Here is a 26,926-nt window from a genome sequence, read left to right as displayed (position 1 = left end):
TAGGAGCTTTGGAATCATCCAGTGTTGGATCTAAGGCTTTGCTCTGCCACCAACTAGTTTTGAATATTGTTGACCTATACCAACTATAGTAGGTTCTTATAACAATTAAAAGGAATATCAGAGTAAAATGTGTATTTATAATGTAATGTTTTAAACGGAAGAAAATATAAATAAAAATTTATTGGGTCCTTTGAATGCAGAGGACTTTTAAGTTTGATATCATTGGAAGAAATCATAAACAAGAAGAGTAAAACATTTAGTATTTTAAAATTAAAAATGTATTTAAAGAAGAATTAAAAAGAATAATATGTGCAAAGTGCCTGGGACAAAAACTGGTTCAAAACAGCCTCAAAAGGCTTGTTCCTATTTTTTGTTTGTTTGGTTTGGTTTTTTGTTGCCTTTGGTGCAGTGGGAAGGTCAGTTGGGTGATCACATCTTATGCTGCCCCAGGGTTAATGTGCGCTGATACCCAGTAATGTCCAGTCACCTGGGAAGCCAGTGAAGAGACTGGCACACCCTCGGCCTTCAGCTCAGCCTAAAGGGGAAGACGGCAGAAATGAAGCCCTGCTATGGATCCTCTCCCTCTTGCCTCACCCACCCACCATCCAGCAGGCACCTAGCACTATTTTCTAGTGCTCCATCTCTTAGCAGGGACTCTGTTCACATCTTTGTTTTCTGTGGGTGGCAATGAGGAAATGAGCTTACCTGAGCCATGAGGGAAACTAAGAGGCCCAAGGATCTAGGCCACCAGACATGCCACAGCAGCTCATGGTACTAGAGTTAGCTCATCTCTGCATAAAATCTGGGACTCAAATAAGAGGCAGAGGCTGCAAGAAGCTGAGGACCCCTCAGGAGGAAAGAAACACCCACATATCATGATGGAAGAATGGCCAGGTTCACAATAAGAGGTGGATGAGGGAGTAAGGAAGTCTCCAATTAGGACCTTAGGCCACGCATAGTCAAGGGAGGTCATTGTGTCCACCCCTGTTTCCAGGTAGAGCCACACCAGAGAGTTTGTCAGTAGCCCCTGTGCTGCATCTCCCTCTGCTGACCCCATGGGTTGGGAACAAGGTGGCCAAGACCATTTGCACCAATAAGTACTTGTCTCCTCAGCCCTATTCCCCCACAGCCCCACATCCTCCTGAGAGAGCCCAGGTTAGTCCTGCAGGAGGACTCATGACCATCCCAGGACAAACTGTGGCAGGGACCGTACATAGTGTCCAAGGTGTTCAGAAAAGTCAGTTGTGGGAGAGATCATGTCTAAACCTTTAAGATCCAGAGAGCTCCATGGAACAAGCATCTTGGGAAGAGCTTTGAGCAGCACAGTAGTATTTCAACAGGCGGGAGTGAGGGTGAGGAACAGGGAGAAGGAACTTTCATGTCAGGCAGAGGGATGCAAGTGAGCAAAGAAGTGGATGACCTAGGGTTTGGGGCCAGCATGGCTACTGGGGTATTAAGGGTCAGAATAAGAAGAGGTTGGAGAGGGCTGAGTCAGACCTTCTCAACAGCTTCACCCATCAGAGCCCAAGTAGCCCTCATCAAGTGGGTGTGGAAGGATATCACACTTCTGTTCTTACAGCCAAGTGCCTTATACTAGGCCAAGGAAAGAGCTGAGGCTGTGTTCCTAAGACAGCCTCCAACTGTGGCCTCTTAGGGTCATTCTCTGAGACACTGAGGCTAGGAAGGTTTCGAGATGATAAAAATTTCTCTTTCCATTCTACAGGAAGTTGAGTTTGGATCCACAGGCTGAGGCTGAAGATTAAGTTCAGATTAGCACAGAAGAAAAGAAAGGTGGCTTTGGTTCAGTTGTATAATGTGCACTAGACACCCCCCTCCACCACCAACCTGCATGCACACATGCACTGCCTGATACCCGCAAGGGAGCCCTACACAAAATCTGCAAAGGAAGCCCCGGCGTGTTCCTTTGTGGGCTTCTACCCACCCACGATATCCTCCAACTCAGCATCCAGAAGCCAGGTCTATGTCCCTCCTCTGCAGCACAGTCAACACCTCTGCACAGTTCCCATGTCTGGGCTTGTGTCCTCAGAATTACACACACCAGTGACATGGCAGAGGTGGTGGGGATTTGCCACCTGTGCAATCAGACAGGGTCCCCTTGGGAAGGCTTCTGAAAGAGAGGAGTCAGGAGCAATGTCAATGACAAGGGAAGAATCTTTGCCCAAGTGTAAGTGCGTCTTTGGGAGGTGTCGCAGAATGCAAACAGGCCATGGGTACACTGTAGAACTGTAGCTATGAGATCAGAGTAACACAGACTAGGGGCAGTGGAAACTGAACCAGCACTGGGAAAGGCGGGGATCTGCAGGCTTCAGGCTCAGAGTACAGGTGTCCTGGGAGTGCCAGATCCTGTTGCTTCCTCCAATCGAATGATCTTAATGGCCTGGCCTGGACAATGATAATGAACCTCACTGTAGATAGGAGTGAGAGACTCCCTTTTTTCCAGATATTGTTCACCGATGCCCTGGAATACAAGACAGAGGGTTGTTGGATCAGCTGAGGGATAGAAATGATGTGGAGGGACCCACAGGGCCAATACCCACTGCCATGCACTGCTCATGAATTCCTCTAAAGTGCCCAGCACTACATCACACCCAGATGCAAATTTCTTAGTAAATGCTGTTGATTGTCCAGATACAGATAAACAGGCGGTGTGGTCAGAAATGGCAGGTCCTGGAATTAGAAGCCCAAGGCTGGACAGAGAGACCTGGGAGTTGCCAGGGTGGCCAGCGCCCCAGCCCTTACCTTGTCCTTGCCCTTCGGAAACACTTGCTGCCTGAGATCTTCATATTGGTTGACACCATCATCGACCCCATGGTTCTCCTGCAATTCTCTACCTGAGAAAATCAAAGCTTGAATCTGTGCCATAGAAACCTGTATCCCTCCCCACTGCCACGAACCCCAAGGCCAAGGTCACACCCACCATCCCTCTGCAGAGTCCACTCCCTGGAAGAAAAATTCAGGAGAAAGGAAGCTGGGGTTCTAATGAGGGAGTGGAGGTGTCTGGGTATGGAAGGGGAAATTCAACTTGCCTCTTCCTATATTCATCATCTTCTTCTTCTTCTTCCCACATGTCTTCAAAAGATACAGCCCAGTTCCCAGGACCAACAGCATACCCACAACAGCCCCTAGGATGCCTGGGAGCAGTCTAACCATGTTGTGTGAACCTGTTTCTGTCACATGGGGAGAGTGGAAAATGTTAAGGCAGGAGGTAACTTGAGATACTCATTGCCAAGAGGAGACAGAGGGAGAAAGCAGGTGGAGCAGTGGGAAGGAGCCTGGTGCCAAAGCTGAAGAGGGAGGAGCATGGCAGGTCCATTCATTCAACTGGTTAGGAGCTGCTGCTTGGTACCAGGGATGCTGAGATGCACAAGACAATGTCCACAGCAACCCAGCACACAGGAAGGAAGACAGAAAATACCAACTTACAGACAGAGGGATCGCAGCTGCAATAGTGGTTTCCACCTTGTACAAGGTCTTCAGGGAGGACCTCCCAGAGGAGGTGCTGGCTAAAGTGAGGCTTAAGGGCGAGTGTGAGATTCTCAGATATCCAGGATGGGGGAATTCAAGGAAATAGGAGCACCAAGTTCGGGAAATGTTTGTGTCAAAACACCAGCCCTGGGAGTTGCCGGCACCCCACTGTAGCAGGAGAGAGACAGAGCAGGGAGGAGCTGTGGCAAGGGGAGTCAGACGGAGGCAAGAGTCTGTGCCCGGAGGGCCTTGTGGTCACGCTAAGTGCTGAACACTCCAGGATGGGGGTGAGGGAGGAGGCGGCAGGTGGTTTAAAGTGATGCTGACACATCAGATCCCCCAGCAGCTCCTGGAGGGAGGGTTGGAGAGGACGAGGCTGCACACAGGGTATCATTCATTCAGTGAATACTGCTTGTGAGCAAATGTTGCCAGGAGCTATGCTTGGCACAGGGATTCAAAGGAAAACATCAAGACATTGCAGTCTACAGGGCAGACAGTGACATAAACAGGTCATTGCTACTCAGTGTGAGGTGCCATGGATGGCTCCCTAACGAGGTGGGGCCTGAGGGCAGGACCAGATACATCATTTTCAGGGCCCTGTGCAATGCGAATTTAAATTCCCTTGATTAAAAAGGATTAAAAACTTCAAGGAAGGAATAGCAGAGTTTTAACCAATTGTGGAATCCTGTGAAGTGTGGGACCCTGTGTGACTGCATCTGTCTTGTGCCCATAAAGCCTGTCATAGCTTAGAGGAATGCTTGGAAAGGAATGAAAGAGGAAGTGTCAGTCACTGGGTGTGGGAGGGCTGATGGGGTAAGAAACAGCATGTTCAGAAGCTCAGAAGCTTACAGAAAGCAGGACATATTTTGGGAAATAAAAGAAAGGAGTTTGGTGTGAAGTGCACAGGTAAAGCCAGAAACATGGGCAAAGGAGCATCTGAGCCCCGAATTCCATGGGGGAGTAACTGGAGGCCAGATCACACAGAAGACACAGACAAAAACCCAATTTGACCCACTTTTCCCAAAGCCCACTCTGGATGTTCAGTGGAGGATGGATGGGGTGGGACAGCTCCTGGAAGGCTGCTGTCCTAATCGGCAGGGACATGGTGGGGATGTGGTGAGGAGGGTATGGATGAGAGAGATGATTAAAGGCAGAACGAAGGTGGATGTGACTCCCACACTGCTGTGTGTGGTGAGCACGTGGAAGGTGGTGCTAATGCACATGGCAGAGAAGAGAGCCCAGAACCCTCAGACCCCAGTGCTACCTGAGCTTTGGCAGCCCCTCCTATCCTGCAGGCTACACTCACCACTCACCTTGGACACAGACTTTCCTAAGGTCTAAGATTGCAGCTTTCTGATCCACCTGGTTGCTGACCACACAGGTGAGGTGGGTGTTGCACTGGCACAGGGGCAGGTTCACAGCCAGTGTCCAGGGGTTGGGGGCTGGTCCTGGTGTTTCTCTCTGCTCCAGCTCTGTGAGGAGGCCCTTGCTCTCCCAAGTCACATTCAGGTCTTCTGTGGCCCCTGGAGCCCTACACTCCAGGGTGACGTTACACAGGTCTGGTGTGATAGACAGTGACTTTGCCAGGAACTCAGGGTGAGGCACAGGCTCTGGGGGCAGAGTGGGACAAAAGAGGGTAATCTCACATGTGTGGAGAACATTGCTCGTCTCACTTTTCATAATTTTCTCATTGCAGCCATGGCATGTGCCCTATAAGGAAAGTGGGTGTATTCTACAGATGAAACACAATTTGCCCAAAGCTAAATACGGAGCAAATGAAATAAGGGAAGCCACTGAGTTCAGCACCATGTGGGTTCTTTAGATTCAACATGTCTTAAAACTGTCTCAAAGAAAATAAAATCTGGACTCTACCTTCCCAGGATGCAGGGTTTTCAGAATATCAGGGTCTTTCCAAGAAGGAGAAGAAGTCTGGGGAAGAAAAGCTTGTGCTGGACGAGGGTCCCTCCCCTGTGTCTCCAGCTGAGGCCATGCCTGAGACTGCATAGCCCTTGTGGCGCAGGACATCAGGTCAGCTCTGGGAGGCCAGAGAAAGGCCCATGATCCCTAAAGTAGACACGTCTGTGGGAGATGCGGTGATAGTGACTGGGAACAATGACTCTGAGTGTGCTTAGAAAGTGCCACTGAGGCCGGGCGCGGTGGCTCACGCCTGTAATCCCAGCACTTTGGGAGGCCGAGGCGGGTGGATCACGAGGTCAGGAGATCGAGACCATCCTGGCTAACACGGTGAAACCCCGTCTCTACTAAAAATACTAAAAATTAGCCGGGCGTGGTGGCGGGCGCCTGTAGTCCCAGCTACTCGGGAGGCTGAGGCAGGAGAATGGCGTGAACCCAGGAGGCGGAGCTTGCAGTGAGCCGAGATCGCGCCACTGCACTCCAGCGTGGGCGACAGAGCGAGACTCCGCCTCAAAAAAAAAAAAAAAAAAAAAAAAAAAAGAAAGTGCCACTGAACCTGTGTTGCAGACAGAAGAATCAGATTCACAGGCCAGCCTGAGAAATCACATGGGACCTAAAGCTGCAAAAGCCACTCTCTCCATGGCAGGATATTTCCCTATGCAGAGAGGAACTTTAGGGAAAGAAAGAGTTTCTAAATGGGTTCCCTAAGAAGTGTTGTGGTGTAAACTTTCTCCTACACATATGGAGGCTTTGAGAGCTAGATTTGTGGCGGCTTGTGTGACTGAGGCTGGCTTTGGGCTGGGGCTGAGTAAGAGGAGAGGGGACTGGGAGGACTCTATTCACAGGGATTCCCAGCTGTGGTAGGCAGAACAGTGGCCTCCAAAATGTCTAGGACCAATCCTGGTAACCTGGGAATAGGTTAGGCTGCTAGAGAGGAGGAACTAAGGTTGATGGCATTAAGATGGAATTAAGGTGGCCTATCAGCTGACTTTAAAATAGGGAGATTATTCTGAATTCCCAAACACTAACATCAGTGTTCTATTAGGAGATACAGGAAGATGGCCATGAGCCATGGGATGCCAGCAGCCACTAGCAGGTGAAAAAGGTGAAAAAACAAGTTCTCCCCTGGAGTCCCCATAAAGAACACAGCTCGCCACCACCTTCATTTTAGCTTACGGACTCTTGCGTCAGGCCTCTGGCCTATAGCACAGTGAGATAATAAATTTGTCTTGCTTTCAGCCAATAATTTTTGACAATTTGTTACATCAGCAATAAAAAATTACTATACAAATTAAGTGACATTAGTCATATATAGGACGATTAATGTTATTGAAAAAACTGCTATTTTTCAGAATTTTCATTTCCTCTTCCAAAACACTGAAAGAGCTTCATTCCCTGGTGTGAATCTCAGCTCTGCTCTCTATCTCTGGGGACCTCACAAGCCTTATTTTTAGTGGAGAAAATGAAGTCTGAAGGTCAGTGTCTGAATGGAACCCTGCATGGGGCCTATGTGACATTCTAGGGACAAAAAAAGCAGGTAAGCCAGAGGATGGGGGAGAAAGGGGTGTCACTCACCATAGACAGTGAGGTAGAAAACCTGGAAAATCCCCTTTCCCTTAGTAGAGGTGATGTTGGCAAAGTACTGCCCACTGTCCTCAGGGGCCAGGTTCTCAATCCTCAGGGATGACATGCTGGGTACATGGACCCTCTGCTTGAACTTGTCCTGGAGTTTCAACCAGGTTGGAGAGTCGGCCCCCCTGCGGACTCGCAGCAACTGTGTATGATTTGTCAGAGTGCCCAAAGCCCATAGAACCTCCTCCAACTCGGTGCCTACATCTACTCTGAGCTTCTCGAGCGCATTAAACAAGACAGAACCTCCTCGGATGCCCTTCAGATGAATGGGGGCTCCAGAATCCTTCCCTGCAGAGCCATGTGCTCCAGAAGTGTTGGCTGCAGTTCTGCAGACACCTAGGGCATAGAAACAGGAAACGTGAGTATTTCCTCATCAAGATCAAATGAGAGAACCACAGAACTTTGGTTCAGAGTCACAGAAATCCATGAAAAATCCTCCCTTGATTCTGGGAGGGCTGCCTAGTATAATGGACTTGAAGCAATTCTAGCATCAAGTCCTGGTTCTAGTGGAGTGTGATCTTGAACAGGTTCCTGAACCCCTCGATCTTCGGTTTTCTTACCTGCCCCATAATGAGAGTAAGGATCAAATGAGACCCTAGATCAAAAGCACCTAGCACATTTTCTGGCATATGCTAAGCGCATAACTGCAGGAGGCAGCTTCTAACGTGGCTCCCAAGGATGCCTCCCCACTGTGTGCACACCCCTGTGTAATGCCCTCCCCTGGAGTATGGGCTGCACTGATTACTTGCAAATGCAGCAAAAGTGATGGAGTGTCCCTTCTGTCTGGCTCACATCCTCTGTCTCCATCACTCTCTCCTGTTCAGGCTGATGAAGCCCGCTACCACATTGTGAGCTGCTCCGTGGAGAGGCCCACATGGCAGGGAGCTGAGGGCAGCCTCGACAAATACCTTCATTCCAGTCTCTGCGACCTTGAGCCACAGGATCCAGCTGAACCACACCTGGATCCTGACCTCCATAAACTGTAAGACAATGAACCACAGGAACCAGGTCCTGGGTTCTGACCTCCAGAAACGGTGAGACCATGCCCCATATTGTGTTAAGGCCCTAAGTTCTAGGGTTACAGGTCATACAATACACAACTAAGGCAAAGATGAAGGTTGCTTTCCTTTGCCTTTCCTTCTAGGAAGGGAATTAGTCCATATAGGATAGGGCAGGATAAGACAGGGCATGAATTATACAGGTTGTCCTGTGGCAACAGTTACAAAAGTCAGGGACTTAGAACAAGGGGAGTTTGTATATTACTCACATTACATGTCCCACAAGGGATAGTGAGGGAAGGGTCATGTCACTCGTGGGTGGGGGTTCCACACCTTGCAGCAGCTCCATATGGAACCCAGAGCCTCCTCACATCCTCCTCCATCCCCACAGTAGAGAAGGAAGGAGATAAGAGAGGCACCCGTGGGGCATTCACTGCACCATCCAGAAGTGATATAATCTCTACCCATATTTTCTGGACAGAACTAGTAAGGAGACCCTGCTAACGTCCAGGGTCTGAAAGTGTGGGGGAGCAGATGGACTGTTTGGTGGCACTGTGTCCCTGCCACCAAGAGAGCACTTCCCTACGCAGTGCCCATGAGGACCCTGGTCAGTCTCCCTCAGTCACTGTCTCCCAAAGAGCCCTGACCAGTGGGGACAGCCTTCTCAGCTCCACCTCTTTCTGAGCCCTTCCTTGTCAATCAGGAACATCCACAATGAACCCAGAGACCTCTGTCCTTCCTGGGGACCAGGGTGGGACCAATCTGGACCAGGTCCATCTGGGTTTGTTGCTGTGTGGCAGGGCACCCAGTGCTCTCTCTAATGACTAAATTCCTCCCCATTTTCAGCCTGCACCGTTCTGCTGTCCTACACCCATTCCTGGTTCTCACTGAAAGCAAATAGCTCATGCCAATCCTTAGATGTGGAAGCATTTCAAATATTTATGTTTCCAGTTATACACTAACTCAGTTCACCAACCCCCTCCTCTGGGCCAGGCCTCACTCCCTCCTTTCAGCTCCCTCAAGGGACTAGGCCCCACCCCAGGCTCAGCACCCCTTAGCACCAGGACCACAGGCCTTCAGGATCCACATCAGTGAGTTAGTGGTTTTGTCAGTCCATTTTTGCATTGCTATAAAGAAATATCTAAGGCTAGATAGTTTATAAAGAAAACATGTCTAATTGGCTCACAGTTCTGCGTGCTGTATAGGAAGTGTAGAGCCAGCATCTGCTCCTGGTGGGGGCCTCAGAAAGATCACAGTCATGGTGGAAGGCAAAGGGTAGCCAGCATATCACATGGTCAGAGCAAGGGCAAGAGAGATGGGGAGGAAGATGGCCGAGTAGGAACAGCTCTGTTCTGCAGCTCTCAGTGAGATCAATGCAGAAGGCGGGTGATTTCTGCATTTCCAACTGAGGTACCTGGCTCATCTCATTGCGAGTGGTTAGACAGTGGGTGCTGCCCATGGATGGTGAGCTGGAAGCACAAGGGGTTGGGGAACTCCCTCCCCTAACCAAGGAAAGCCGTGAAGGACCCTGCCATGAAGGACTGTGCTATCTGGCCCAAATGCCACGCTTTTCCCACAGTCATCACAACCCGCACACCAGGAGATTCCCTCGGGTGCCTATGCCACCAGGGCCCTGGATTTTAAGCACAAAACTGGGCAGCCATTTGGGTAGACACTGAGCTAGCTGCAGGAGTTTTTTTTTTTCATACCCCAGTGGCACAGGTGAGACAGAATGGTTCACTCCCCTGAAAAGGGGGCTGAAGCCAGGGAGCCAAGTGGTCTAGCTCAGCAGATCCCATCCCCACGGAGTCCGGCAAGCTAAGATCCACTGACTTGAAATTCTCGCTGCCAGCACAACAGTCTGAAGTTGACCTGGGATGCTCAAGCTTGGTAGGGGGAGGGGCATCTGCCATTACTGAGGTTTGAGTAGGTGGTTTTCCCATCACAGTGCAAACAAAGCTGTTGGGAAGTTTGAACTGGGCAGATCCCACTACAGCTTGGCAAAGCCGCAGTAGCCAGACTACCTCTCTAGATTCCTCCTCTCTGGGCAAGGCATCTCTGAAAGAAAGGCAGCAGCCCCAGTCAGGAGATTATAGATAAAACTCCCATTTCCCTGGGACAGAGGACCTGAAGGAAGGGGCAGCTGTGGGCCCAGCTTCAGCAGACTTAAAGGTTCCTGCCAGCAGGAACCTGTGGATCTACCCGTACAGTTCTTGAACTCTGCTGAGGGACAGACTGCCTCCCCAGGTGGGTCCCCCTGTGGGGGGGTGACCCCCATTCTTCTTGACTGGTGGACACCTCCCAGGAGGGGTCAACAGACACCACATACAGGAGAGCTCCAGCTGGCATCTGGTGGGTGCCCCCTGGGAGGAAGTTTCCAGAGAAAGGAACAGGCAGCAATCTTCGCTGTTCTGCAGCCTCCGCTGGTGATACCCAGGCGAACAGGGTCTGGAGTGGACCTCCAGCAAACCTGCAGCAGAGGGGCCTGACTGTTCGAAGGAAAACTAACAAACAGAAAGGAATAGCATCAACATCAACAAAATGGATGTCCACACAGAATCCCCATCCGAAGGTCACCAACATCAAAGCCCCAAGATAGATAAATCCACGAAGATGAGAAAAAACCAGAGCAAAAAGGCTAAAAATTCCAAAAACCAGAATGCCTCTTTTCCTCCAAAGGATCACAACTCCTTGCCAGCAAGGGAACACAACTGGATGGAGAATGAATTTGACAAATTGACAGAAGTAGGCTTCAGAAGGTGGGTAATAATAAACTCCTCCAAGCTAAAGGAGCATGTACTACCCCAATGCAAGCAAGCTAAGAACATGGAGAAAAGGTTAGAGGAATTGCTAACTAGAAAAACCATTTATAGAAGAACATAAATGACTTGATAGAGCTGAAAAACAGCACAAGAACATCGTGAAGCATACACAAGTATCAGTAGGTGAATTGATCAAGAGGAAAAAAGATATCAGAGTTTTAAGATCAACTTAATGAAATAAAGCATGAAGACAAGATTAGAGAAAAAAGAATGAAAAGGTATGAACAAAACCTTCAAGTAATATGGGACTATATGAAAAGACCAAACCTATGTTTGACTGGTGTACCTGAAGGTGATGGGGAGAATGGAAACAAGTAGGAAAACACTCTTCAGGATATTATCCAGGAGAACTTCCCCATCTAGCAGCACAGGCCAACATTCAAATTCAGGAAATACAGAGAACAACACAAAGATACTCCCTGAGAAGAACAACTCCAAGACACATAATCGTCAGATCACCAAGGTTGAAATGAAGGAAAAAATGTTAAGGGCAGCCAGAGAGAAAGGTTGGGTTACCCACAAAGGGAAGCCCATCAGACTAACAGCGGATCTCTCTGCAGAAATCCTATAAGCCAGAAGAGAGTGGGGGCTAATATTCAACATTCTTAAAGAGAAGAATTTTCAACCCAGAATTGCATCTCCAACCAAAATAAGCTTTGTAAGCGATGGAGAAAAAAAATTCTTTAGAGACAAGCAAATGCTGAGAGATTTTGTCACCACCAGGCCTGCCTTACAAGAGCTCCTGAAGGAAGCACTAAATATGGAAAGGAAAAACCGGTACCAGCCACTGCAAAAACATACCAAATGGTAGAGACCATTGACACTATGAAGAAACTGCATCAACTAATGGGCAAAATAACCAGCTAGAATCCTAATGACAGAATAAAATTAACACATAACAATATTAGCCTTAAATGTAAACAGGCTAAATGTCCCAATTAAAAGACACAGACTGGCCAATTGGATAAAGAGTCAAGACCTATCAGTGTTCTGTATTCAGGAGACCCATCTCATGTGCAAAGACATACATAGGCTCAGAATAAAGGGATGGAGGAATATTTACCAAGCAAATGGAAATTAAAAAAAAAAGCAGGGGTTGCAATCCTAGTCTCTGATAAAACAGACTTTAAACCAACAAAGATCAAAAGAGACAAAGAAGACCATTACATAATGGTAAAGGGATCAATGCAACAAGAAGAGCTAACTATCCTAAATATATATGCGTCCAATACAAGAGCATCCAGATTCATAAAGCAAGTTCTTAGAGACCTACAAAGAGACTTAGACTCCCACAGAATAATAGTTGGAGACTTTATCACCCCATTGTCAGTATTAGACAGATCAACGAGATAGAAAATTAACAAGGATTTTCAGGATTTGAATTCAGCTCTGGACCAGGCGGACCTAATAGATGTCTACAAAACTCTCCACCCCAAATCAACAGAATATACATTTTTCTCAGCACCATATAGCACTTATTCTAAAATCGACCACATAATTGGAAGTAAAAAACTCCTCAGCAAATGCAAAAGAATGGAATTCAAAACAAACAGTCTCTCAGACTACAGTGAAATCAAATTAGAACTCAGGATTAAGAAACTCACTCAAAATTGCACAACTACATGGAAACTGAACAACCTGCTCCTGAATGACTATTAGGTAAATAATGAAATTCAGGCAGAAATAAATAAGTTCTTTGAAACCAATGAGAACAAAGACACAATGTACCAGAATCTCTGGGACACAGCTAGAGCAGTGTGTAGAGGGAAATTTATAGCACTAAATGCCCACAGAAGAAAGCAGGAAAGATCTAAAATCGACACCCTAACATCACAATTAAAAGAACTAGAGAAGCAAGAGAAAACAAATTCAAAAGCTGGCAGAAGACAAGAAATAACTAAGATCAGAGCAGAACTGAAGGAGATACAGACATGAAAAACCCTTGAAAGAAAATCAAGTAATCCAGGAGCCAGTTTTTTGAAAAGATTAACAAAATAGATAGACTGCTAGCCAGACTAATAAAAAAGAAAAGAAAGAAGAATTAAAAAGAATTAAATAGACACAATAAAAAATGATAAAGGGGATATCACCATCAATCCCACAGAAATACAAACTACCATCAGAGAATACTATAAACACCTCTGCACAAATAAACTAGAAAATCTAGAAGAAATGAATAAATTCCTGGACGCATGCACCCTCCCAAGACAAAACCAGAAAGAAGTTGAATCCCTGAATAGACCAATAACAAGTTCTGAAATTGAGGCAGTAATTAATAGCCTGCCAACCAAAAACAGCCCAGGACCAGATGGATTCAGAGATGAATTCTACCAGAGGTAAAGAGAGGAGCTGGTACCATTCCCTCCGAAACTATTCAAAACAATAGAAAAAGAGGGTCTCATCCCTAACTCATTTTATGAGGCCAGCATCATCCTGATACTAAAACCTGGCAGAGACATAACAAAAAAAGAAAATTTCAGGCCAATATCCCTGATGAACATCGATGGGAAAATCCTCAAAAAAATACTGGCAAACCAAATCCAGCAACACATCAAAAAGCTTGTCCTTCATGATCTAGTGGGCTTCATCCTTGAGATGCAAGGCTGGTTCAACATATGCAAATCAATAAATGTAATCCATCACATAACAGAACCAATTTCAAAAACCACATGATTATCTTGATAGATGCAGAAAAGGCCCTCAATAAAATTCAACACTGCTTCATGCTAAAAATTCTCAATAGACTACGTATAGATGGAACGTATCTCAAAATAATAAGAGCTATTTATGACAAACCCCCAGCCAATATCATACTGAAGGGGCAAAAACTGGAAGCATTCCCTTGGAAAGCCAGCACAAGACAAAGATGCCCTTTCTCACCACTTCTATCCAATATACTGTTCAGAGTTCTGGCCAGGGCAATAAGCCAAGAGAAAGAAATAAAGGTTATTCAAATAGGAAGAGAGAATGTCAAATTGCCTCTGTTTACAGATTACATAATTGTATATTTAGAAAACTCCATCATTTCAGCCCCAAATCTCCTTAAGCTGATAAGCAACTTCAGCAAAGTCTCAGGATACAAAATCAATGTGCAAAAATCACAAGCATTCTTATACACCAATAATAGACAAACAGAGAGCCAGATCATGAGTGAACTCCCATTCACAATTGCTACAAAGAGAATAAAATACCTAGGAATCCAATCCACAAGGGATGTGAAGGGCCTCTTCAAGGAGAACTACAAATCACTGCTCAAGAAAATAAGAGAGGACACAAACAAATGGAAAAACATTCCATGCTCATGCATAGGAAGAATCAATATCGTGAAAATGGCCATACTGCCAAAAGTAATTTATAGATTCAATGCTATCCCCATCAAGCTACCATTGACACTCTTCACAGAATTAGAAAAAGCTACTTTAAATTTCATATGGAACCAAAAGAGAGCTCATATAGCTAAGACAATCCTAAGCAAAGAGAATAAACCTGGAGGCATCACACCACCTGACTTCAACCTATACTACAAGGCTACCATAACCAAAACAGCATGGTACTTGTACCAAAACAGATATATAGACCAACGGAACAGAACAGAGGCCTCAGAAATAATGCCACACATCTACAACCATCTGATCTTCGACAAACCTAACAAAAACAAGCCATGGGGAAAGGATTTCCTATTTAATAAATGGTGCTGGGAAAACTGGCTAGCCATATACAGAAAACTGAAACTGGACCCCTTCCTTACACATTATAGAAAAATTAACTCAGATGGATTAAAGACTTAAATGTAAGACCTAAATCATAAAAAGCCTAGGAGAAAACCTCGCCAATACCATTCAGGACACGGGCATGGGCACAGACTTCATGACTAAAACACCAAAAGCAGTGGCAACAAGAGCCAAAATTGACAAATGGGATTTAATTAAACTAAAGAGCTTCTGCACAGCAAGAGAAACTATCATCACAGTGAACAGGTAACCCACAGAATGGAAAACATTTTTGCAATCTATCCATCTGACAAAGGGCTAATATCCAGAATCTACAAAGAACTTAAACAAATTTACAAGAAAAATATGAACAACCCCATAAGAAAGTGGGCAAAGGATAGGAACAGACACTTCTCAAAAGAAGACATTTTTGCAGCCCACAGACATAAATAAAAACTCATCATCACTGGTCATTATGGAAATGCAAATCAAAACCACAATGAGATACCATCTCATGCCAGTTAGAATGGGGATCATTAAAAAGTCAGGAAACAACAGATGCTGGAGAGGATGTGGAGATTTTGGAATGCTTTTACACTGTTGGTGGGAGTGTAAATTAGTTCAACCATTGTGGAAGACAGTGTGGCAATTCCTCAAGGATCTAGAAGCAGAAATATCATTTGACCCAGCAATCCCTTTACTGGATATATATGCAAAGGATTATAAATCATTCTACTATAAAGACACATGCACGTGTATGTTTATTGCAGCACTATTCACAACAGCAAAGACTTGGAAGCAACTCAAATGCCCATCAATGATAGACTGGATAAAGAAAATGTGGCACATATACACCATGGAATACTAGGCAGCTGTAAAAATGGATGAGTTCATGTCCTTTGCAGGGACAAGGATGAAACTGGAAACCATCATTCTCAGCAAACTAACACAAGTACAGAAAACCAAACACTCTGTGTACTCACTCTTAAGTGGGAGTTGAACAATGAGAGCACATGGACACAGGAAGGGGAACATTACACACCAGGGCCTGCCGGGGGGTGGGGTGCTAGAGGAGAGATATCATTAGGAGAAATACCTAATGTAGATGACGGTTTGATGGGTGCAGCAAATCACTATGGCATGAGTATACCTATGTAACAACCCTGCATGTTCTGCACATGTATCCCAGAACTTAAAGGATATATATATATACGTATATATATACATATATACGTATGTTGTATATATTGCAACATTATTCACAATAGCAAAGATGTGGAATCAATCTAAATGCCTATCAATGGTAGACTGGATAAAGAAAATATGGTACATATACACCATAGAATACTATGCATCCATAAAAAAGAATGAGATTGTGTCTTTTGCAGGAAAGGGGGTGGAGCTGGAGACCATCATCCTTAGCAAACTAATGCAGGAACAGAAAGCTAAATACCATATGTTCTCACATGTAAGTGGGAGCTAAATGATGAGAACACATGGACACAAAGTAGGAAACAACAGACACTGGGGCCTACTTGAGTGTAAAGGGTGGGAGGAGGGAAAGGATCAGAAAAAAAATAACTATTGGGTGGTAGGCTTAGTACCTGAGTGAAGAAATAATCTGTACAAAAACCCCCCATGATATGAGTTTAACTATATAACAAACTTGCATGTGTATCCCTGCAGCTAAAATAAAAGTCAACAAAAAGAAAAAAAAAAAGAGAGATGAGGAGGTGCCACACACTTTTAAACAACCAGATCTCATGGGAACTAACTGAGCAAGTACCCACCTAGCACCAAGGGAATGGTGCTAAACCATTAATGAGGGACCTGACCCCATGATCCAATCACCTCTCACCAGATTCTCCCTTCATCCCCAGTGGGAATCACATTTCCACATGAGATTTGGAGGGGACCAACATCCAAATCATATCAGTGGGCCAGTGCCCTGTCCAGTTCTGCCTAGGGTCATACAGGAGAGGCAGCAAGTGAGCAGCCACCAGCCTCCTCCTATCACCTCCAGCTCCTCCACGATTCCTCCTCCCACATCTCACACTCCTCTGACACCCAGTTCAAGAGGGGGCCTATGCGCTCCCACAGAACATCCTGGGGTGCAGCACAGACGTCTGACCTGGCCCACAAAATATTGCTGAGGAGAGCCAGATGAGGCTGTGCTGCCAGAGGCCTCTAAACAAGCCAGGGCACAAAGGCCAGTGCCCAGCAGGTCCTGACACATGGTGCCTATTTGTCAGTAGCAGAAAGGGTAGAAGTGCATTCTGTCCTCCAAGCTCCAACCCCTGCCTTTATGCACCCACAGGATCCTGAGTATTTCAGGGTTCCTAGAGTCTCAATGGGGAGGAGTCCAATCTAGTCTGTCCTGGAGTAATGTGCTGGCTGGGGTATGGATACCAGTGATACACTTTGAGTATAGGCTGCTCCTGGTGGATCTTGTCACTTGGACAGAAGCCAGATACATTTCCACTTTTCCAATTGCAGTGAGTGCTAGGACTCTCCTGTGATTGGCAGTTGCACCTCCTCTGAACCAGGCTCCCTGTTCACAAATCCACACTAAGTGAGGGTGACTGTAAACCAAAGTGGCCTAGCCCATCCAAGTTAAAGCCATTCACAGGGCTCAAGACTGTCCCAAGGAGAGGGGGTATGAGAGAGAGACTGGGGTGAGACTGCCAAGGTTTGGGGTGGCCATTGCCACTGAGGGAGAAGGAAAGGCAAAATGATTGGAGAAAAAATTCACACTGCAGAAGCAGCCTGCCTGAAAAGTCACAGCAACAGGCAAAAATAAAACAACCTGGGAGGGGGTAGGGAAAAAACTCAAGCTGCACCTGGACAGATAAGCAAACAGAGCCCAGCACAGAAACTTTTTGTTCTTTCTCTATTAGCAAGCTCCTAGGAAAAAGTTTCTTTCCCTTTTCAGGCATAGTCATGGTGGGAACTGGCACAGGGAGAAGGGGGGCTTACCTAAAACAAACCCACAATTACATAAACAAGAGAAGTGGTACTTTGGGCTTGCCCAGAGACATACCCACAACTACATAGAAAAGGGGGAGTTGTGCAGACAGCCTTACCGATAGAAGAAGTTACTTAAATTGCTGCAGAGACAAGAGGAGTTTCTTGTAAAAAGCTTTTGAATTCAGCGATATAACCCAGCAATCCACTCAGACTCCCCTCTCTGCTGCGGAGAACATTTTTTCTTTCACTTATTAAACTTTTGCTCCAACCTCACCTTTGTGCCTATGTTTCTTAATTTTCTTGGAGGTAGGACAAAACACCCAGGGTACTAGTTCAGACAACGGGAAACTTCTACATTAAGGTGCATCGGTGAGACTGCAACACCACTGGACCCTGAACCCCAATTATAGATGTCGATACACCTCTGTGGCCAGGTGCAGGCTGAGTGCCACAGGACAGGCAGGTGAGCTGAACTCCCTCAGGACCTTCATTAAATCTCCCTTGGGTAGGAAGATGACCATCCAAGGATCAAATATTTCTGAAGGGGGGTGTTGGTCATGGTATTGAAGCTTCCTGGAAAAGGCCATCTGGCCACCTATGTCCCAAGGTCTTCCCCAGATAGTGGGAAGCAGCCCAAAGAGGCCAAAGATGCAGGAACGGTGGGAGAGAGCCACTTTCAACTCATACACACGGCCTCTTCCCAGGGCAGCCACCTCACAGACCCAGAACCTCGGGCCACCTGCCCTCCCCAACAATGAGCTCCCACACTGCACCCAACATCTATACAGTGACATCCCCACACCCATACTCGCCACAGGAAGGCACTTTTAAGTGTCTTAAAATCCTAAAGGTCTAGTTCCTTATTCTTTACCCCCAAATGTGACCTGCTCTTACTATACTTTCATAACCAAGGGAGAATACTTGAAATTTTTTGGAATACCTCTTTCAAGGTGCAGACACACCTTTCAATATTTATAAACAAAGAAGAAATACAAATTTAGTCTCCAGGTGGGCACCCCAGGATACATGGAAGGTGATGCTGCAGACATATTTATTAGCCTCTAGTGTCCCCCGGTCAGGAGGGCTTGTTTTTGAGGGAGAGGTGGGGCATGGGTTGAATTGTGTCCCCCGTAAAGGATATGTTGAATTCCTAAACCCAGCAACTCAGAAGGCAACTTTATTTGGAAATCTGATCTTTGCAGATATAGTCCAATTATGCTAAGGTCATGAGGGTGGTCTCTAATCCGATATGACAGGTGTTCTTATAAAAAGAGGGAATTTAGACACAGACACTGACATGCACAGAGGGAAGACAATGAAAAGAGACATACGGAGAAGGTGCATGAAGATGGAGAGTTTGACTGATGCAGCTACAAGACAAGGAACACCACCAATTGCCAGTAAACACCAGAAGCTAAGAAGGGGCAAGGACAGGTTTCTCTTGTTATGGAATGAATACTTATGTATCCCCAAATTCATATGTTGAAGCCTTGACAGCCAGTGTGACTGTATTTGGAGATGAGGCCTCTAATGAAGTAAGGTTTAATGAGTTCATAAGGGTGGGACCATGACCCAATAGTGTTAGTGTTCTTATAAAAAGAGACTTCAAAAAGCACGAGAGTTTTCTCTATGCACGTATTCTGAGAAAGGCCATGTGAGGGCATAGAAGGCAGCCTTCTGCAAAACCAGAAGAGAGGCCTCACCAGAAATTTAATTGGCCACAGCCTTGATCATGAATTTCCAGCCTCTAGAACTGGGAGAAAATAACTTTCTGTTGTTTAAGCCATCCAGTTTATGGTATTTCATTATGGTATCCATAGCTGACCAATATACCCCTGCAGATTTCAAAGGTAGTGTGGCCTTGTCAACACCTTGATTTTGGGCTTCTAGTCTCCAGAACTGTGTGACAATAAATTTCCATTGTTTCAGCCACTCGGTTCTTGTTATCTCACAGTCCTAGGAATCTAATGCAGGAACTCAGGAAAGGTGGTGATATAGTTTAACTCTTTGTCCCCTCTAAATCGCATGCTGAAATTAGATCCCCAGTGTTGGAGGTGGGCCCTGGTGGCCTTACTTGTGTCTTGGTGCCATCCTTGTGGTAGTGAGTGAGTTCTTGCTCTATTAGTTCCTGTGAGAACTGAATGTGAAAAACAGCCTGGCAGCTCCCTCACTTCTCTCTTGCTCCCTCTCTTGCCATGTGATGTCTGCTCCATTTCACCTTCTGCCATAAGTGAAAGCTTCCTGAGGCCCTCACCAGAAGCAGATGCTGATGCCATGCTTCTTGTACAGGCTGAAGAAGCATGAATCAAATAAACCTCTTCTCTTCATAAATTACCCAGCCTCAGGTATTCCTTTATAGCCACAGAGATGGACAAAGACAGGTGGCACCAAAGGATTACATGTTAACTCTTTCAGGGGTTCCTGGAGAGTCAGGGCTGGGCCCTTGGCCAGCAAGTCACATGAGACACAAGCTCTGGAGTGGGACAATTTGGGTTCAATCCCAGATCCACCATATTTACTGGCTGAGTGATCTTTACCAAGTTGCTAATCTAAGCCTTGAGTTCCCACATATGAACAATAGAGATAATAATTGCAAGTACTCATGGGCTCCTACAAGCATTAAAAATATGATACATTTTTAAAAAGCACTCAACTGTACAGTTGAGTTGTTATAATTGTTACCAGTATTAGGGCCCACCTGCCATGGAATTGCCACAGTACTGTAGCTGGATTTCTCCCAATGTTTCCCTGTCGGGGAAAGAGGTTGCCCATACCCCATGAACTTGATTCCCAGTTTCTACCTCTCATCGGCTTCTTCAGATACTGAACATCTGATGATTCTCAGGACAACCCTTCAAGGTGGGAGGTTACAGATTATTATCCCCATGCAAAGGCTGAGGAGGTTGCATTTCAGTAACACTAAGAGGCTTTTTAATTTTTTGATTTTAATCAGATTATATATGCATATGGTGTTTTAAAAGGAGGGAGAAATTAAGGAGATTGAAAAAGGAAGTGTCACTCCTGTCTCTGACTCCCATTGCCTGGTTCTGGCTCCCAGAGGCAGGCACTATTATCAGTGTCTTGTGTTACTATGTGGAGATAGTCTGTGCACTCAAACACACACACGTGCATCTCCACATACACAACACACTCTATGCGACAGTCCTGTTCTTTGTCTTTTCTCAAAGCAACATTTGTTGGAGCCCACTCTGCATCTGTACACATGGGTGTGTCCCATCTCCTGTCTGCATACTGTTCCTTGTGGGGCTCTAATCCTCCTCCGCTTCTGATATTTAAGTTGTTGCTTAACACCACAAAGTTGCAATGAATATCCTTATATTTGTGCCTTTACACACATGGATGTGTATATAACAGTGAAAATCATTAGGGTGGATCTAATGAGTCAAAGGCACATGTACTTATACTTTTGATTGATATTATTATCTCCAAAGAGTGTTCTTGTCTACGAGCCTACCAAATATTTAGGTCTGTCATCAATACCTAATGATCAAACTTTTTGAACTCTGTCAAGTTGATAGTGGAAAATATCTCATTATCATTTTAATGGGCATTTCTTCTATAAACAAGATTCATCATCATCATTTTACATTACTATGTCATTCTTGCTGCCTTTTCTGTGAACTATGAACTATCTGCTAATGTCTTTTGTCCATCTATACTTGTTTCTTTTCTATTAGTTTATAGGAGTTAGACATATTTTAAGAACATTCGCCTTTATTCTAACATACTACAATTTTTAAGTTTGTTTTTCAACCTTACTTACAGACTGTTTGCAATGCCAAAATGTTATTTTCATAAAGTCAAATGTATCCATTTTTATGGCTTATTCTTTTTGTATCTTCCTTCAAAAGGTAACCCCCAATTCAAACAAAGAGGTTTTAATTAAAACCTTTAATTAAAAGGTACCCCCAATTCAAAGAGAGAATTTTAAATTCTCTCTTGTTTTAAATGCATTTATGGCTTTAAATTTTATATTTACTCTTAGATCCACCCAAAACTTATTTTGGAGTCAGGTGATACAGCTGACTGGTGTCACAAAGTGGTGAAAATATTGAACTTTAGAGTCCATGAGACTTAAGTCCTGATCCTTCATTTTCTGGCTGTGTAAACTTGAACAGTTATTTAACCTCTCTGGCTTCAGCAGTCTCATATGTGATATGAAAAAAAATGAAAATGCTTACCTCATTGGACTCTTCTTTGGGTTTAAATAGAAAAAATTTTTCAGCACAGTATTCAGTAGTTGTCCTATTAATATTAGCTGCTCCCATTATCATGATGAGTATTAGTTGCCCAAGCCCACCTGGAATCAGAAACAGGTGTTCCCAGCTTCCAGGCTGCTATCCTTTCCTCCCCAGCAGCCGCCCCTCTCAGGGGTCCCCTCCTGGGTACAAGGATGGGTTCTAGGGATTTAAACATCTCTGAGTTCAATGCCATAAGTGGCTGCAGGGTGTCAAGGTCTAGCCAGGGCCTACTTGGTTACCAGAGCCCTGAGTTTAAAAGGAAGTTCATTGCTCTATGTCCACACATTCTCATCATCAATTACCATGTTACTGAAAAGCTGAGAACATCTTTATAGCAAGGAAAGTGGTAAAGATGTGTTCCCACCCAAATCTCATGTCAAAATATAATCTCCAAAGTTGGAGGAGGGGTCTGGTGTGAGGTGATTGGATCATGGGGATGGATTTCTCATTGCTATTCCCATGATAGTGAGTGAATTCTCACAAGATATGGGTTTTTAAGAGTGTGTAGCACTGCCCCTGCTCTCTCCTCCTTCTCCTGCCATGTAGGACGTGCCTCCTTCCCCTTCACCTTCTGGCATGATTGTAACAGCCATACCTCCTATACAACCTGCAGAACTGAAAGTCAATTCAACCTTTTTTCTTTATAAATTACCCAGTATCAGGTAGTTCTTTATAGCAATGAGAGAATGGACTAATGTCCTTCAGCAGGTCGTCTAAGGGCATTGGCCCCTGAGACTCCTCTCAGGAGCAGAGGCAGAGAAGCAGAGGGTCATGTAGAGGAGGCTGAGAGAGGAAAAGCCCATTCCTCCCTCAAGAGCTGAGGAAGTGGCCACAGGGACACCCAGAGTTTTCTCTCTGAAGGAGCCCAAAACAAGCTCACCAGCTCTCAGTGCCTATAAAGCCACAGGATAGGACAAGAGAGGATGGGAGAGACAAAGTAGAGGCCTTGATGAAGCCACAGAATCCCAGAACCTCACTGCTGGGAGGGGACTCAGGGGCGATTCTGCCCAAGTCCCTGCTTTAACAGAGGAGGGGGCTCTCTAGGGGGTAGGCTTGTCCTGGGTCACACAGGGCAGAGCCACACCTGGAGCCCACTTTCCTCCCCCAGCCCAGGGCCTCCCCTGCAGGACGCTGCCCAAGAGCTCTTCCACCCTCCCCTGCCCTCCCCGGAGCTGAGCTACACTGTTGTCTGAACCCACCAGGACCTGAGCAGCTGCTGAGGTCTCCACCCCAACTGCCCTTTCCTGAAAAAGGAAGCAGGTACTTTCAGTGGCTGAGGAAAGCAGGGACTTCTGGCTAGCAGAGGGCTAAATAGGCAGCCTGGAAAGACCCCATTTCCTGGATGAGGGAACTGGGAAGAGAGGAGGCTCAGCCCTCAGGCTGCCAGGGAGGATCTGCCCCAGAAAGTGGATGATGAGCATAGCCAGGAGGAAGATGAAGACTCAGAGAGGGAAGGAAGGCAGCAGGAGCTCTCTGATCTGCAGAGATGCTAATCCTGAAGAAGAAAAAACAAGCCAGGGAGCAGGTGGTCATTTACAAGGTGGAGCTAAACATTAATTCAATTTGTATAAAATTTAAAGCCCTGTAAACAACATAAAATGTTGCTCATTTGTCTGACATAGCCCCCATCAGCACACTCACAAACCAATGATTCATGTTTGATGTCCAAACTGCACTTCTTGGTGCCATCTCCATTGTCTCATGTCTCTGTCTGGAGCCCCTAATGCAGAGATGCTTTCTCCTCCAGCTCCCTGCTGGCAGACACAGAGTGGGCATTCAGTAAATGCTGTTATTATTATGGTCAGGGAGTAGCCAGGAAGTCTAGGACCACCCTCATGTGTAGCTTCCTGTGTCTCTAGGAAATTATATGTGAGCTGAGCCACCCTCAGTCTCCCTCCTTCCCTTCCACACTTCCCTATCCAAACACATGTCCAGAAAGGGTGTAAGAGTTTAAGAATGATGAGGGGCAAATTCCTCATTTCCACCTTCACCATCACTACTTCACCACCCATCTCTCCCTGGGTCAAGGGTGAACTGGAACAGCGACAATGCAGAAACCACAGAAAAAAAATGCATCCAACTGTGGAGCTTCAGGATTCCTCAGAAGATCCAGAGCAATTTCATGGTAATGTTCCTTCCACGGACAGCCTCTGACCAAACTCCACTGCCTGGGGGCTTGTCTCATTCATACCACAGAGGTCAAGCCTAATTGGACAACCAATTTCAATTTCATTCCTTCACAGTGGTTCCCTGAGATAATCACTTTCTTTTTGTGAACACAGATCTCCTACCCCAAAAATGAGAAATTCTAAGTCCTTCCTTCCTTCTTTTTTCTTTTGTTTTCTTTTCCTTTCTTTCTTTCTTTTTCTCTCTCTCTGTCTTTCTTTCTTCTTTCTTCTAACTCTTCTTCCTTCCTTCCTTCCCCCTTCCCTCCCTCCCTCTTCCCTCTCTCCCTTTTCTTTCTTTCTCTTTCTTTCTCTTTTCTTTCTTTCTTTCTTTCTTTCTTTCTTTCTTTCTTTCTTTCTTTCTTTTCTTTCTTTCTTTCTTTCCCTCTTCCTTCCTTCCCTTCCTTCCTTCCCTCCCTCTCTCTCTTTCTTTCTCTCTTCCTTTCTTCCTTCCTTCTCTTTCTTTCTTCTCTTTCTTTATTTTTTCTTTCTTTCTTTCTTTCTTTCTTTCTTTCTTTCTTTCTTTCTTTCTTTCTTTCTTCTTTCTTTCTCTTTCTCCTTCCTCCTTCCTTCCTTCCCTCCCTCCCACCTTTCTTTCTTTCCTTCTTTCATTCTTTCTTTCTCTCTCTCTCTCTCTCTCTCTCTCTCTGTCTCTCTCTTTCTTTAGTAATCCTCCAACTCTAGTGCCTAGTGGAGAAAACTCTACCCAGTTAGACATATTTCCAGGTAAAGAGCATTGTATAAGCAAAGAAAGCCTGCGTTTTGCTGTTGATAGAAAGGAGATCTAACCCCTTTCTATTGCAAAGCTCATTGTTCCTTCAAGACCTCCTGTGTTACAAGTGCTCTGTAATCCATTAGATTTCATATAATTCCCTGTAAGTCCGATTAGTGGCTGGGATATAAAAGCAAAAATTATAACAAGAACAGCTTTCATCAAAATGCACTAGATCTTATTATTTTCTCATTTTAAAATTTAATTTTATTACACTTACAACCATATAATTGTTCATAAAATAATGATTGTGATATACAGCCTAGATTAGGACAGTCTTTTTTGCAGTTCACTTTTTGCTTAACTTTCTGTATTCTCTACTTTCTCCCTCTCTGTGTGTTTTCTTCCTCAATTTTATGTCCTCTCGTGGCCCATGTTGGCAATCTACTGATTCCTTCCACATTTTTAGCATAGTCTTATAAACATTTAGATGCTTAAATTTTGGTGACTGTGTTTCCTTTTATGAAGTGAGATTGTATTGTATTCAGTTTCCTGAGTCTTGCTGATGGGAATCTATGCATCTTAATTCATGGAAGTTGAACAGTCCTTCCAGATAACTAGAACATTTGTTTTTGTAACCTCCATAATATGCAATGGTACAGACACTCTTTGACTTGTTCACATGTTCCTGAATTGATGGGCTCCTCCTGTTTCTTTCTAGGGTTTTTCCTAGAACCGTGCTGTAATAAACATGGTTTCATCCGAGGGTCTGAGCAGCATTTCCCAGTGGAGGAAAAGGCAACTCACAGGGATGTGAAGGGTGCCCACTATATACACATTTTACCCAAAGGTAAGGTTCTTTTTAATTTTGAAAATGAACAGTAATGCAAATTACAAACACGACTTTAAGATTGAGACATTCAAGGGCCCTCTCTTTTGTGATGATTTGCTTGGAGAGCAGCCCTAGGCCCAGGCAGTGGGTGACGATTCTCTCAGTGCAGCCAAGGTAGCCCTGGCTCGGGGTTCCCAGCCTTCTCACCACCAAAAAATGTTTCATTCTTTCCATCTTGGGACTCCAACCAAATATGTTGCATTTGTAAATCATAACAGAGTGTTTTTCTGTGTTGTTGCCCAAAGACATCAGAAGTTGAACAGCCCACCTGTTGGTCAGGGCCTAGCTAGCCCAGCCCTCTCCAATTGCCCTCCCTTCCCAGGGACCCTGCCACTCACTGAGGAGGAGGCTGATGAATACCAGGAGCCCAGTCATCCAGAAGAAGGACCGGTTCTTGGAGCAGGACCCCATGGCAGGTTGCCTGCTGGCCTGTTCAGCTGCACCAGAAACAGAAGAGAGGAAGAGGTAAGAAAAGAGGACAAGCTTGATCAAGGAGCCCTTCACAGTTTCCCCACTTCAAGGGCAGGGCCAGCAAGTTACTACTGGGGAGACAGCCCACCAGTCTAGAGAAAACCATTCAGCTCTTTCCTCCCCTCCCAGTCCCCACAGTACCACACATAGTCAATAAGTAATTGCAGAAGAAATAAAGGCATAACCTCATTCTGTGATGTTCCTGGCAGTGTATTGGACAGGCCCCCTTCTCTCGGGCACAGCCAGCTTGGTGTTCCCTCCTACACCCTCCCCTGACACTTACCTGCCTCTCTGGGTTCACAGCTCTGCCCCAGGTGGCCGTGGTCACCAGTGTCAGCCTATGGTCAGGCACAGAAGTCACCCTCTTACAGCAAGGCTGGGCTACGCCCTTCCTGAACTTGGTGACTTTCCTTTGTCCCTACCTCACATAATAAGTTAAATTTCTTTTTTGATTTTTCAAAAACTTCAATTCTCAGTTGCCTAAGTAAGAAGCTGTAAGCAAAAGAACAAATCTCCTGTGGAGAGTGTTAACTCCCCACATCTCCAATGCAAATATCAGCATTTACTTGTTGCAGGCGGCTATGTGGTTTCTCAGCTCCCACTAGAGATCATCAACTCTCTATACACGCAGGGTAAGAAGAACCCCCTGCAGAAGCTGACAGGCTCTTGGCTGCATCACAACTAAATTTTCCTTTCAGCCTGTGTCAGCTCTGCTCCTGGTATTTCAAAGGGGTGGGGCAGAGAATTTCACACTCCCTCTGCCACAGCCTCAGCAGCCTGAAACCCACCACTACCTGCTGAGGCTCAGGTCATGTCCTCTTCTCTCCAGACCTGGATACTCCAGGACATTTAAGAACTCCCCCTCCCATTAGCCTGAGGGAGGAGCACCATCTTC

At 45.5% G+C, this 26,926-nt stretch overlaps 1 protein-coding gene across 2 annotated transcripts; it reads right to left on the bottom strand.

Moving 5' to 3' along the window:
- Positions 1-326: 326 nt before the first annotated feature.
- LOC129526842 (SLAM family member 5-like) lies at positions 327-26,579 on the bottom strand. 2 transcript variants are annotated; one of them, XM_063705714.1, is made up of 7 exons: positions 26,315-26,579; positions 25,899-25,997; positions 6,976-7,368; positions 4,800-5,096; positions 3,044-3,188; positions 2,761-2,848; positions 1,692-2,479 (listed from the first exon to the last, which is right to left on the bottom strand). In XM_063705714.1, the coding sequence occupies exons 2-7, from the start codon at positions 25,969-25,971 to the stop codon at positions 2,333-2,335; spliced, it is 1,143 nt and encodes a 380-aa protein (XP_063561784.1). In that variant the 5' UTR covers positions 25,972-25,997; positions 26,315-26,579; the 3' UTR covers positions 1,692-2,332. The 2 variants fall into 2 exon arrangements, with proteins under 2 accessions (XP_063561785.1, XP_063561784.1); XM_063705715.1 differs by lacking the exon at positions 26,315-26,579 and having other exon boundaries at positions 327-2,479; positions 25,899-25,995.
- Positions 26,580-26,926: the final 347 nt, after the last annotated feature.

Source organism: Gorilla gorilla, chromosome 1 (assembly GCF_029281585.2).
Source record: "Gorilla gorilla gorilla isolate KB3781 chromosome 1, NHGRI_mGorGor1-v2.1_pri, whole genome shotgun sequence".
Lineage (NCBI taxonomy): Eukaryota > Metazoa > Chordata > Mammalia > Primates > Hominidae > Gorilla > Gorilla gorilla.
The sequence above is the reverse complement of the archived record's forward strand: the minus strand, read 5'-3'. Positions and strand labels throughout refer to the sequence as shown.

Bases quoted from the DNA above. Each gene is read 5' to 3' on its own strand.
- LOC129526842 (XM_063705714.1), bottom strand. From the start codon at position 25,971: ATGGGGTCCTGCTCCAAGAACCGGTCCTTCTTCTGGATGACTGGGCTC. The intron at 5,097-6,975 runs GTGAGTGACACC...CTCTGCCCCCAG, and splicing joins TTTCTACCTCACTGTCTATG to AGCCTGTGCCTCACCCTGAG. The intron at 3,189-4,799 runs GTGAGTGGTGAG...CCCATGTGACAG, and splicing joins TAGGAAAGTCTGTGTCCAAG to AAACAGGTTCACACAACATG.